The sequence below is a fragment of the Mastigoproctus giganteus genome, chromosome 5 (assembly GCF_048544385.1).
Source record: "Mastigoproctus giganteus isolate SK-2022 chromosome 5, ASM4854438v1, whole genome shotgun sequence".
In the NCBI taxonomy this organism is placed as follows: domain Eukaryota; kingdom Metazoa; phylum Arthropoda; class Arachnida; order Uropygi; family Thelyphonidae; genus Mastigoproctus; species Mastigoproctus giganteus.
In genome coordinates, this window is record NC_143579.1 from 66,259,108 (window position 1) to 66,272,141 (window position 13,034).

A 13,034-nucleotide genomic window follows, 5' to 3' on the forward strand; every position below is an offset into this window, starting at 1 on the left:
ACTAAGTACTATAGGTTCCAATACCTCTTGTGTTTGGGGTTTACATTAAAAAAAAAAAAAAGAAGAAAAAAAAAAAGTTATATATTTTAAAATTGTTTCATTTTTGATTTAATTATAGTCAGACCTCATTTTTAATGAACTTCTTTACAAGGCAAATTTTTCTGAATTTCCCTTGGTAATTACATTTAAAATAATTTCCGTAGAACGAGGAAAATTTCCATATAATCTACGGTTTATGAGAGACTTAACTTTGTACGCATTGTTCCCGCCTCTGGCCTTTAGGCAATTTAGCAATTACAAAGTGCGAATAAAGGATCGAAGAGATTACCGTTACATAATGTTCTTCTTCTTCTTCTTCTTTGGTCCTTAGCTGGCGCTGGGGGAGGCGGTTGGCCACGCAACCAGTATGCTGCTGTAGGTGCCGCAGGGTTTCGGACTTGCTCTGTGATGTTCTTCCATACCTTACGATCAATGGCGTCAGTCCTGGCCTGGTTAAGGTCGAGACGTCGGCTCTTCAAGTCATTTTCCACTTGCTTGGCCCACGTTTTCCTAGGCGCGGTCCGTTGGATGCTCCATTGGGTGGGTCGTTGTCTCCAAAGGAGTCTGGATGGTATTCTGTTCGTGCCCATTCTACATACGTGGCCAAACCATCTAAGCCTTCGCTTCTGGATTTGGTCGGCAATGGTTGGTTGCTGTTGGCATCTGGCGCGGATGGTATCATTAGTGATGCGGTCGCGAAGAGAGATGCCCAAGATCTCCCACAGGCATCGCATTTGGAATACCTCAAGTTTGTTCAAATCTAACTTGAGACAAATCCATGTTTCCGATCCGTAAAGAAGAATGGGCAGGATCAAAGTCCGGAAGAGTCGGATTTTAGTCTTTGTGGAAATGTTGGTCCTCTTCCACAGACACCATTTGAGCGAGGCGAACGCAGTGGCCGCCTGTCCAATTCTGCTGTGGATTTCCATGGTGGATGCAACTTTCTTCTCCTGGACCAGCGACCCAAGGTATTTAAAGTTACATAATGTTAGTAGTGTCCATAAAACCAATGCAGCCACCTATTCCACCTACCAATAAGTTGTGCTAGTTAATATGCTTTCAATTTAGTCAGAGGATTATGGCGTATTCTTGACTTGGATAATATCCTCTAGTCAACCTGTGTTGTTCCCCTTTAGCATTAGCATTAGTAGAGGCATATGATGCAAGAAAGCAAGCTGATACAGCATCAGCCAAAAAAAAAAAAAAAAAACCCTTCCCATTTCATCCATCCATGCATTCCAAACATCTGTCTAGTTCTGCCTAGAATTTATTTAAGCTGTCAACTTCTACAATGACAGATGGAAGTTTGTTCCAGCAATGAACCATACACACTGGATGAAGGCATACTTCTGCAAATCTATTCTACAACTGTCTTTCCTCAATTTGAATTTATGTCCCCTCAGACAATTAATCTGGGCTACAGGCAGAATCCCATCAGCATTGAGCTTGCTCAAACCATTCAAGGCCTTATACACCTCAATCAGATCACCTTGCATAGTCACCAGACACTGTAATTTGCAAATCTTAAGCCATTCTTTGTAAGAGCAACCCTTTGTTCAATTCATTAATTTTGTTGCCCTTCCCTGTACTCGTTCCCACAGATCTACATCCTTCCTAAAATGAGTTGCCAAACCTGTATACAGTACTCAAGGTGTGGCCTGATGATTGCCTTATACAAGGGGATAATCACCTTCTTATCCCTGCTAGAAAAATTCCTGTAAAACAATGACAAGACACCATGAACTACTCTTGCAGACTGTATGCACTGCTCAGAAAACTTCATATCTGGCTGCACAATTACCCCTGGGTCCTTTTCATTCTTGACCACTTTGAGTGTTGTACCACGCAGTTGATATGTTATTCTGGGGTTACTGCTACCAAGATGCAGTACTTTACATTTGTCAATGTTAAACTTCAGTTGCCACCCCTCAGCCCATTTGCTCAACGTTTCTAGATACTCTTTCAGTAGCGTACTGTCATTAGTGTTATTAACAACCCTGCCAACCTTCGTATCATCTGCAAACTGAGACATTAAGCCTGATATACCTTCATCAATATCACTAATAAATATAGAAAACAACAATGGACCCAGTACTGAACACTGGGGGACTCCAATAATAACATTAGTCCACGAAGAGCAGTGTCCATTGATTACCATTCTCTGTCTTCTCCTACTTAACCATCCCTTTATCCATAACAGCATTTTGCCCATAATGCCATACTGCTCCAACTTGTACAGTAGTCATCCATGTGCAACAGTATCAAAAGCTTTCCTAAGATCCAAGTATATGATATCAAAATTATTTTTTGCATCCAGTTCCTTTGCAACCACATCATAGTATCCAATAAAATTGGTCAGACAAGAGTTCTCCTTAACAAACCCATGCTGTGTCCGAACTATAACCAAAGTGTTGTCTAGATGATCCTGCAGTGTTTCTTTAACCAGTGCCTCCATCAATTTCCCTGCAACAGAAGTTAAACTGACAGGTCTGTAATTAATTGTGTCACTCTTTGACCCTCGTTTGTGAATTGGGGTCACATTTGCACATCTCCAGTCCATGGATACCTCCCCTGAGTCCAAGGAAGCTCTCATAATATTGGCTAAGGGTTTGGTTACTTCCTTTGCCTTGTGAGAAGTTATTAAACTGCATTGTTTTATCCTTAAAGGTCGGTTATTAATGCAACAGAGTAATTTTAAATTAAATAAAGAAAATAATGATATCACTGATGATGAGGAATTGAAAGAAATTTTAAACATGCTACCTAAAATCGTGGAATATGGAAGAACTTTTGTCTCCATGGCAAGAGGCATGAGAGCCATGGTATGAAAAATGAATAAGAAATTTAAGTTTTCTAACAAAATATGAAATAAAAATTAATGATTTTAGAGATTTTGTCAAAGACAGTTTATCTTTAAAATTGAGTGAAATTCTCTTTTCAATCAAAAAAGCCAGAAATATTTTTGAAACCATTACAATTAGCAGTGCGACCTTTCAGCATAATGAATAATCTTAACAACTTTGACAATTAAACACATTGCAGATATGATGACCATACATCTAAATGGAAAACCATTCAATTCAATCCAAATCGTTACACCAAGTCTTTCCTCTGTAATCACTGCTCAGTTATTGGGCAAAGCAGAAAATCAGCAACAAATATTAATAAAGAAGTAAATTCTATACAGTAATTTTTAGAATAAATTTTTCTTGAATATTTGAGTAATATTTTTTTTAATGTAACTTTGATTTTTGTGTACCTTTTCTAGAATAGTTTGCATTTTACGTAATATTTGTTTTTATATTGTAGAATGTTTTGTGACAGTTTTTATCATTTGTGATATGAGAAATATTTCATGTTATTTTTTATCCGCAATATGAAAATTTTATCATGAAAAAAAAATGTATCCGTTATATTTCCCTAAGTGTAAAAAAAAATAATAAAAAAAGTTGTGTATTGCCGAGCATGTGCAGTAGTGGTTTTATGTGAAACATACTTTGCATTCCATTAAGGTATTTTGATTTGTATATATTGATTAAGAAATAAGAGCTTTTGTATTGTAAATATTTTATTGATCATTTGCAAATTTCTATAATTTCTGGAAGACAAGATATAATGGATTTATGATAACTAAAGTAATAGACGTATATATGCTACTGCAATGTATCTAAATGTCTCTGATAAACAGAGTCGATTGAGGTACCCAATCTTGTAGTTGAAATGGCATACACAGCTGTTGGGGGCATCTAACAATGGAATCTAACAAAAATGCAAGACAAAAAAAGAAACTGTTGACAAATATTTGTATTGTTGCAGTCACATGACAAATAAGTGTATTGTTGCAGTCATATGACATATAATTGTATTGTTGCAATCATACTTGCAGCAGGAAGTATGATTGTGATGACATATTATTCAAAAATTCTAAAAAGTTAGAACTCGACATATATCGTACTGGTCACGAAAAATGTGTCACACGTTCTAATCACACTAACTGTGAGTGCTCGGGAAGCGCCTCTGGAGGATGCTGCAGATGATGTTACTTCCGTAACTGATCAGATTTACTTGGTAGGTATCCTTCCGCACCGAGGATGTTTCACATCAAAAAGTCAGCAAAGGTTCAAGCCCATTGTTAAAATATTCACAACTTGCCACTTCCCACCTCCTTAATGTAACATGACCCTCTTTACCAGTGTTTGATTCATACCCACTATTCAGACTACCTTCCTTCACAATTGGCATAGTAGGGGCAGCAAGAGATATACACTAGATGGTGCAGATTCCTCACTAATGAGTTGCAATATACATGGTTGTTAAAATTAAAGTATCCCTATGTAGAGGGCTCTGGAGCAAGTTCTAAGGCTCATACTGAAGAGAAATTTGGACAACAGGTACAATAAAGAATGCGTTCGCCATTTATTGGAAAAAAATTTAGTTACAAAATTTGTCACTGTGTCACTATCTTAGTTACGATTATGTAAATAACTTACGATATTTTCATAATCGTAAGTTATTGCCACAGCACCACTACTGTACTGTATAAAAGCAAAGCAGTCGCTTCAAAATCATACAGTAGATGTTTGCCTGCACTATAGCAGCAATGCCAACAACGTTGCAGAAAAAGGCACTATTAGTGAAGCTGTACTATCAGAACAGCAACAATGCAGCTGCGGCTATCAGAGAATTCCGATGTCAGAAGTGCATAAGGCGTGGACCTATGACTGTTTGTGCTGTCCGAAAAATGACTGTGAAATTTGAAGCGACAGGACATCTTGGTGTTCAACCAGGTAGAGGTCGAAAACGAGTGGACTCCTCTCATGTTGAAGATGTGGCTATGGCTGTCGTGGATTTATCAAATCAATCTCCATGTGGTAGCGCAAGTGTGCCAGCTGTTTCTCATAAAGTGGACATGCTGTATTCCACGGTGAGGCTAGTAATGCATCAGGTGTTGCGGTACTATCCTTACAAGATGCACATGCTACAGCAGCTTAAGCATGGTGATGCAGATATTTGTTTCACATATGCACTTTAGTTTCTGGCACAGTGGATATCACTTGGCCATGGAACGTGGGCTTTGGAATGATGAAGCCTACTTCTGCTTATATGAACAAGTGAATACGCATAACTGTCGCATTTTGGGCGACAGTTATCCAAGAGGTCCCGTTGCATTCTGCAAAAGTGAGAGTGTGATGTGGATTTACGGCCACATTCGTGATTGGGCCATATTTTTTTGAACAGGTAACACCGACTGGACCCCCGCACCTGTTCCGTCACTGGACAGCAATATTATGAAATGTTGGCAAATTTCGCAATACCAGAGCTGCAACAATGTGGGTGCCTTCAGAATACCATATTTGTGCAAGATGGTTCACCACCCCACATCCACTGTTGTGTCCAAAGATTGCTAAGGCAACATTTTACAGATGAATGAGTCATCAGCCGTTGTTTCCAGACACCTTGGCCACTCCAATCACAGGACCTCACCCCATGCAACTTCTGGTTGTGGGGTTTTTTGAAGAACCAGGTGTATCGAGAAGGATGTCAAACTCTGGCAAATCTGAAGGACAGCATTAGACATGTTCTGGCTATTCCGGTTGACACGTTATGTTCTACTGTAGAAAATGTTGTTCTTCGAATGGAAACTGTTGTTGACCAAATGGGAGGACACACTGAACAATTATAGCGCTGTTCATGTGATTTGTATTGCCACAGTGCCATATAGTGACAAATTTTGTAACTAATTTTTTTTCCAATAAATGGTGAGCACATTCTTCATTGTACCTATTGTCCAAATTTCTTTTCAGTAATTTTTGGAAAAACAATATTTTCCAAAAATTCACCCTTAAACTTCATTAATCCGTTAATATCTTCCTGTGCATGTGAAATTATGCCATCTGAAGGAAATATTCAGGGCTGGCGGTAGTGTTTGTGGCACCCGAGGAAAACTTTGTAATGGCACCTAATTCATATTGTATCTTAACACACACACATACACTGTGCTGCCACTTTATTAGGTACATCCCTGCTGTGCACACAAATGGTTTGTCCCACAACGTTGCAAGTCATATGACCACAGTTGTGGATATAAATGCAGCAGAACATTTATATCCACATTTATATCCTTTGTAGTATCAGATAAGTATACAAACCGTAGAAAGAATGGGGAAAAGGAGTGATCTAATGGACTTCGAACGTGGCATGGTAGTAGGCGCAAGACATGCTGGACAAAGCATCTCTGAAACGGCAGTTCACCTGAACTTTTCACGCACCACGGTTTCAAAGGTGTATCAAGAATGGTGCAACGAACATAAAACATCCTCTCAATGGCACTTGTGTGGAAGAAAATCGCTTGTTGATGAGAGAGGTCATAGGAGGGTGGATAGAATTGTGCAAGCAAACAGACGGGCCACAATGTGCACATCACGTCAGAATACAACCTTGGTGCGCAGAACAAATTATCGCAACGGACCACTTGTCACACTTTGTCGAGAATTGGCTACAACAGTCGATGCCCACATCATGTACCTTTGTTATCAATGAAGAACAAGAGAGCACGCCTCCTGTGGGCACGGCAACACCAGCATTGGACTATCAAGGATTGGAAAACAGTTGCTTGGTCTGACGAGTCGAAGTTCCTGGTGCATCAAGTTGATGGAAGGCTCAGAATTTGGTGAAAACAACATGAATCCATGGATCCGTCATGTCTGACAACTACTGTGTGAGATGGTGGGGGCAGTGTTATGGTGTAGAGAATGTTTTCTTGGCACACGTCTTCTTTCTGGGCACATAGGTCCATTGATGCCCATAGATTCAGGTCTGAATGCCACATCGTACCTAAACATTGTTGCTGACCAAGTGCATCCGTTCATGTTGATAGTTTATTCTCAGTCAGATGGTTACGTCTAGCAGGATAATGTGCCGGTGCACAAAGCCTGAATTACTATGGAATGGTTCCAGGAACATGACAATGACTGTTCTTTGCTGCAGTGGCCCGCTCAGTCTGCGGATCTCAATCCTATTGAACATCTTTGGGATGAGTTGGAAAGGGCTGTTCGCTGTATGCCTACACCTCCGTCAAATCTCAAAGAACTGCGTGACACACTCATGTCTGCATGGTTCTCCATTCCTGCACAACATTTTCAACAACGTTTTCTTGTTCAATCCATGCCTAGACAAATTCAGACTGTTTTGAAGGCTAAAGGAGGCTCAAAATGCTACTAGGTAGGTGTACCTAATAAAGTGGCAGCAAAGTGTATATATATGCAGTAGTGCATCTAGCAGCACCTATTTTATGTGGTGCCAAAATAGGTTCTGTGGCAAGTGCCTCACTTGTGCACCCCTAGTGCCAGCTCTGGCAATATTTCATTATCTGCACTACTACTATTGTGCTATTGCCTCATTCTCAATAAGTCTAATTTGCCTGTATATGTAAAGGCTTCCACCTGCTATCAGTTTTTAATCAGCATCAATATGGCATACAAGCAGTTACCTCTGAGGCAAAAAAAGTAATTACTGCTCTTGATGGAAAAAAATTTTCTAATCGATATATTTCTAAAAGGTTGGCTGAAATTAGCATTATGTAAAGTACAAATGTAATAGTACAATGTTATAAAACTACAGAAATATATTTTGATGCAGTAGTTGTAACAAAATAAAATTCTTACACTTTATTTGCATGGCCTTGCAGAAGGCCTGCAAACCCTTGGCCTTCATTGGAAGCAGAGTGATACTTGACATTAGGACGTGGACCTATGTTTAACTTAAAAAGACAACTACCACTATCCATGGTGGTATCTCAGATTTTTAAATGAATAGCAAATTCATCTTTTCTGGTAATGCTATATGATCTAAAAAGATAGCTTAGGCAACACTATAAATAACAGTATCTGTCTCAAAGTTGAACATAAACCTGAGCTATAAGGTAGGTTCAATACTCAGTCCTTGATTTTCATGGAAACAGAAAGATGTATTTGTGATCGAAATTGAATGCAGGTAAAGGATATGAATTTCATTTGATTTCATCTATTGCACTAAAATATATCCTTGAAATCCTATAGCATCATGTTCTAAAGCTCAAAAACATGCTAATTAACCCCTATATTTAAAATACTTTTATTGTTATCTTTATAAAGATTATATTCATAATCTACATTTTTGTGCACTTGTTATATTTTTACTACCTTACTCATTAGCTACTGAACTCTAAGAGATTATGAGTGTTACTCATGTTTTTGTCATACGAGGTTTCAAAAAACCTTAAAACTTTAACTGACTCTTTCGGAAGGAAAGAGATTTTGGAATAATACTTATTTACATTATAACTGACAATTAAGACTACTGAAATTGCTTACCTTGTTAGCGTGGCTAAATTTCTGCTCGAAAATATCCCTATCCAATAAGAAAAAAATAAAAAATAACTATTAATATTGGGTGATTAAAGCTTCATCAAACAAAGCAAAAATTCTGGGGACAAATTTTTTAGTTAAAAAATACAATATTCCTTTTTTTGTGGTTCTCAATCTATGAGCTGTGGATCCCTGGAGAACTATGGACTTATTGCAAGGGGTCCGCAAATGCATATATGCACACCAAGCATTTTCAAATTGTTTATTTAGCTCCAACATGAATAAATAATACACCTCACACATATGAACTGCTGTTTTTTAAATGTACACTCTTGAAATTAATAAAATCCAAATTCATTTAAAACTATTACTAAATTCATAGCAGCTTCTTATTGTTATTATGTATATTTTCAATTAACAGCTATTAAAAGTATAATTACTATCATGTAGATGATAGAGCTTGTGAAAATACTTTCATATTAAAAAGGAGTCCTTGTACTCAAAATGGTTGGCAACTACTGGCTTTTGCCATTCAAAATCAATCTTTGATGATGCTATCACGAAATAGAAGCATGATGGTACTACTGCTGTTCAGCAACAATGCACAGAAGCTCATTCTATGTGACCACAGGACACTCAGAAAGGTAGTAAACAATCTCATCAGACATCGCTGCAAAATATTAACCACGAGTTTAAGGTATTAACAAGGGTTTAGGTCTGTACAAACACACCATGTATGGGGTTCCACAGCATATAAGGTGTGTGTGTGTGTGTGTGTGTGTGTGTGTGTGTGTGTGTGTGTGTGTGTGTGTGTGTGTGTGTGTGTGTGTTTACATTGGAGAGCAGTGAAAATCAGTTCTATGAAGTGATGAATCTCCCTATCTACACGTGAAAATTTGTTAATAATATTCATTGCTTATAAGTGTCACGAGATTATAGTTATGTGATACAGATAATTTGAATGAATTATATCTTTAATTCATCACTACAGTTTTTCAAATAATAGTTTTTTTGTTGTAAATGTTGTTACATTGTTATGTAAAACACATGGCTTACCTTGTGAAGACTTTCTCACTAATAAGGAAAGCAGAATTGGAATTTGGGGAGTAAAATGTGTACAGAAAGGACAGACAGAGAGAAGGGGTTAAGAAACACATGAAATCTAAGGAAGTGTATCCAGTTGACATGGGCGGACAGTGCAATCTTGAGTCAGTTTGGAGTGACATAAGCACTGGGAAAGCAAAATTGAGGTAGGAGTGTATATTATAGGCCTAATGACTCTGAAGAGTACAGTGAACAACTGTACAGAGAAATATAGTGGGCCGGTAAGTCAGAGTGTCTTATAATGAGGTATTTTAACTTCCCAGATATTGACTGGAACTTGTGGGTTGGTCAATTGCAAACTAGCAAGGCTTTTGTGGATTTATTGGATGACTGTTTTCAGCGGCAGCATCTTCAAAAGGCAACCAGAGGGAGTAATACTCTTGATCTGATTATCAGCAGTGATTCTTTATGCATTAAGAATCTGCAGATAAAGGAACCACTAGGTGGCAGTGATCACAATGTGCTGATGTGGGATTTACTCAAAGAAGTAACTACTATCAAGGATAAAGGGAAGGGTTTTAACTTGTGTAAAGGTGACCTCAGTGGTCTCAGACAGTTTTTAAATTCTATACAGTGGGATCAATTGATGATGTTACCAATAGCAAAGTCTAAATGGAAGCATTCAAGAAGGTAATGTTCAAGGCTACTAGGTTTTTTGTTCCAACTAAGAAATATTGTAAGGTTTAAGCCTAAATGGATGTCAGATGAACTAATGAGATATGTGGCAGAGAAGATAAATGCATGATGGGCTGAATATATTTTAATTAACCATGAGTTTAAGGTATTAACAAGGGTTTAGGTATGTACAAACACACCATGTATGGGGTTCCATGTATGGTAATCAAGTCATAAAGGAGGTTAGACAGGTGAAGGTAGATTACGAGAAATCTTTGTCAAAAGCTCTCAGCTGCCCACACCAATGCCAGAGCTTGCACTTGGTCATCACGCAACACAGCGGCAGCCCCCCCAAGGCAGAATGCGCTGGTCCCAAAGGAACTAGTAGTTGTTGGTGACTCTATTGTCAGGGAAACGGGAAACATGCCTTGTAAAAAGGATAGGTGGAACAGGACCAGGGTATGTCTGCCAGGGGCAAAGGGTGATGACGTTGTAGAGCGGATATCATATTTTAAGGGCACAAAAGGTGATATAGTTGTACACGTTGGCACTAATGATATTAAGAGTAGGAGACCGGCGGAATTACTTAACAAGTACAGATCACTGTTGAAAAAAAAGCCGTGAATTAGGGTTGAATTTGAAAGTGTCTGCAATTCTGCCCAGACACGATAGGAGGAAGTATATGATGAGAGCCCTATTGATCAATTCGGCCCTGGAAAGATTGTGCAAGGCTCAAAGGGGGTAGAATTTTTTTCAGAATGGTCTGTACTTGTTAACAGGAGAGACTGCTTCTACAGGGATGGGATACACTTAAATAGAAAGGGTGCAAGAATGTTTGCTGATGCTATCGAGGCAGTGTTGCGTGGGTCGGAAAACTGCTAGATTGGGGGGGGGGGGGATATAAGGACTAATAGATTTAACAGTAGCCACTGGCAGAGGTAAAAGTGATTCTTGCACTACTTCTATTGGAATGAGCAGCAGCAGCCTGGAAAATAAGATGCAGGATATTTCAGAGACTGCTGGGAATCACTGGGGTACAAGTAAACACATGGGTTGTGTTAGGGTAGCTAAGAAAAAGAACAGGTGCATGTATACTTGCGTGTACACCAATGCTAGGAGTTTAGTAAATAAATTTGATGAATTTGAGGAATTGCTCAAAACATCAAAGGCAGATATTGTTGGGATTTCAGAGACGTGGTGTCACACAGATATAAGGAATGCAGAACTGGAATTTGGGGAGTACAATGTCTACAGAAAGGATAGCCAGGATAGGAAGGAAGGAGGGGTTATCCTATTAGTTAAGAAACACATAAAATCCAAGGAAGTGAAGCCAGTCGACATCGCTGGACAGTGCAGTGTCGAGTCAGTTTGGTGTGACAAGCATTGGGAGATCAAAATTGAGAGTAGGAGTGTGCTATAGGCCTAATGACTCTGATGAGTATAATAAGAAACTGTACAGAGAAATAGAGTGGGCCAGTAAATCAGAGAGGCTTATAATGGGGGATTTTAATTTCCCAGATATTGACTGGAATTTGGGGGCTGGTCACTCACACACTAGCAAGGCTTTTGTGGATTTATTTATTGTTTTCTACATAAGCATGTTTGGGAGGCAACTAGAGGGAGTAATACTCTTGATTTGATTATCAGTAGTGATTCTTCATGCATTAAGAATCTGCAGATAAATGAACCACTAGGTGGCAGTGATCACAGTGTGCTGAAGTGGAATTTACTCAAAGATGTAACTACCATTAGGTGTAAAGGGAAGGGTTATTGCTTTCGTAAAGGCAACTACGATGGACTCAGACAGTATTTAAATTCTATACAGTGGGACCAACTGATGATGTTACCAACAGCAAATTCAAAATGGGAAGCATTCAAAGAACTTATCTTGGAAGCTGCTAGGCTTTACATACCAACTAAGAAATATTGTTCAAGGTTTAGGCCTAAATGGATGTCAGATGAACTAATGAGACATATGGCAGAGAAGAAAAATGCAGGGGATACATACAAATTAACACATGGCACAGAAGCCTATGATAGATACAAGTAGATCTGTAACCAAGTTACAAAGGAGGTTAGGCAGGCGAAGGCAGATTACGAGATATCTTTGGCAAGGGATGCAAAGAAAAACAGCAAAGAGTTCTTTACTTATGTAAACTCTAGAGTTTACTTATGTAAACTCTAGAAGGAAGGGGATGAATCAGATTGGTCCACTTGATATCGATGGGTCAACTGTTGATGATCCTGCTCAGGTAGCTAACAAACTAAATTAATATTTTGCATCGACATTCACACATGAGGAGTTATTCAGCAAGGGGAATGCCAGAGGTGTATTCAACTCTGGCAGTAAGCTAGAGAATCTTGTAATAACTGAGAGTAAAGTGGAGGAGAAATTGTTGAAGATAAACCCAAGAAAGGCACCTGGGGTGGATGGGATCTATCCAGTTAAATTAAAGGTAGCAGCAAAGGAAGTAAGCAAAACCTTAGCCATAATTATGAGAGCTTCCTTGGACTCAGGGGAGGTACCCATAGACTGAAAATGTGCAAATGTGACCCCAATTCACAAAGGAGGATCAAAGGCTGTCACAAGTAATTATAGACCTGTGAGTTTAACTTCTGTTCCCGGAAAATTAATGGAGGCACTGGTTAAAGAAGCACTGCACAATCATCTAGACAAGACTTCAGTTATAGCTCGGACACAGCATGGTTTTGTTAAGGGGAAGTCTTGCCTGACCAATTTGATTGGATATTATGATGCAGTCACAAAAGAACTGGATGCAGGGAATAACTTTGATATTATATACTTGGATCTTAGAAACGCTTTTGATACTGCTGCACAAATTGGAGCAGTGTGACATTGGAGGCAAACTGCTGCTGTGGATAAAGGGGTGGCTGAGGGGGAGAAGACAGAGAGTGGTAATCAATGGACAC

At 38.8% G+C, this 13,034-nt stretch overlaps 1 protein-coding gene across 2 annotated transcripts in view; it reads right to left on the bottom strand.

Annotated features, from left to right (window-relative positions):
* The window catches only part of LOC150085456 (jouberin-like), a 320,291-nt gene that overhangs the window by 297,437 nt on the left and 9,820 nt on the right, over window positions 1–13,034 (bottom strand). For both annotated transcript variants that reach the window (XM_090373258.1, XM_090373259.1), the window contains exon 2: window positions 8,391–8,427. In XM_090373258.1, the coding sequence (XP_090229384.1) occupies window positions 8,391–8,427 (37 nt within the window). The remainder of the gene's footprint in view (window positions 1–8,390; window positions 8,428–13,034) is intronic.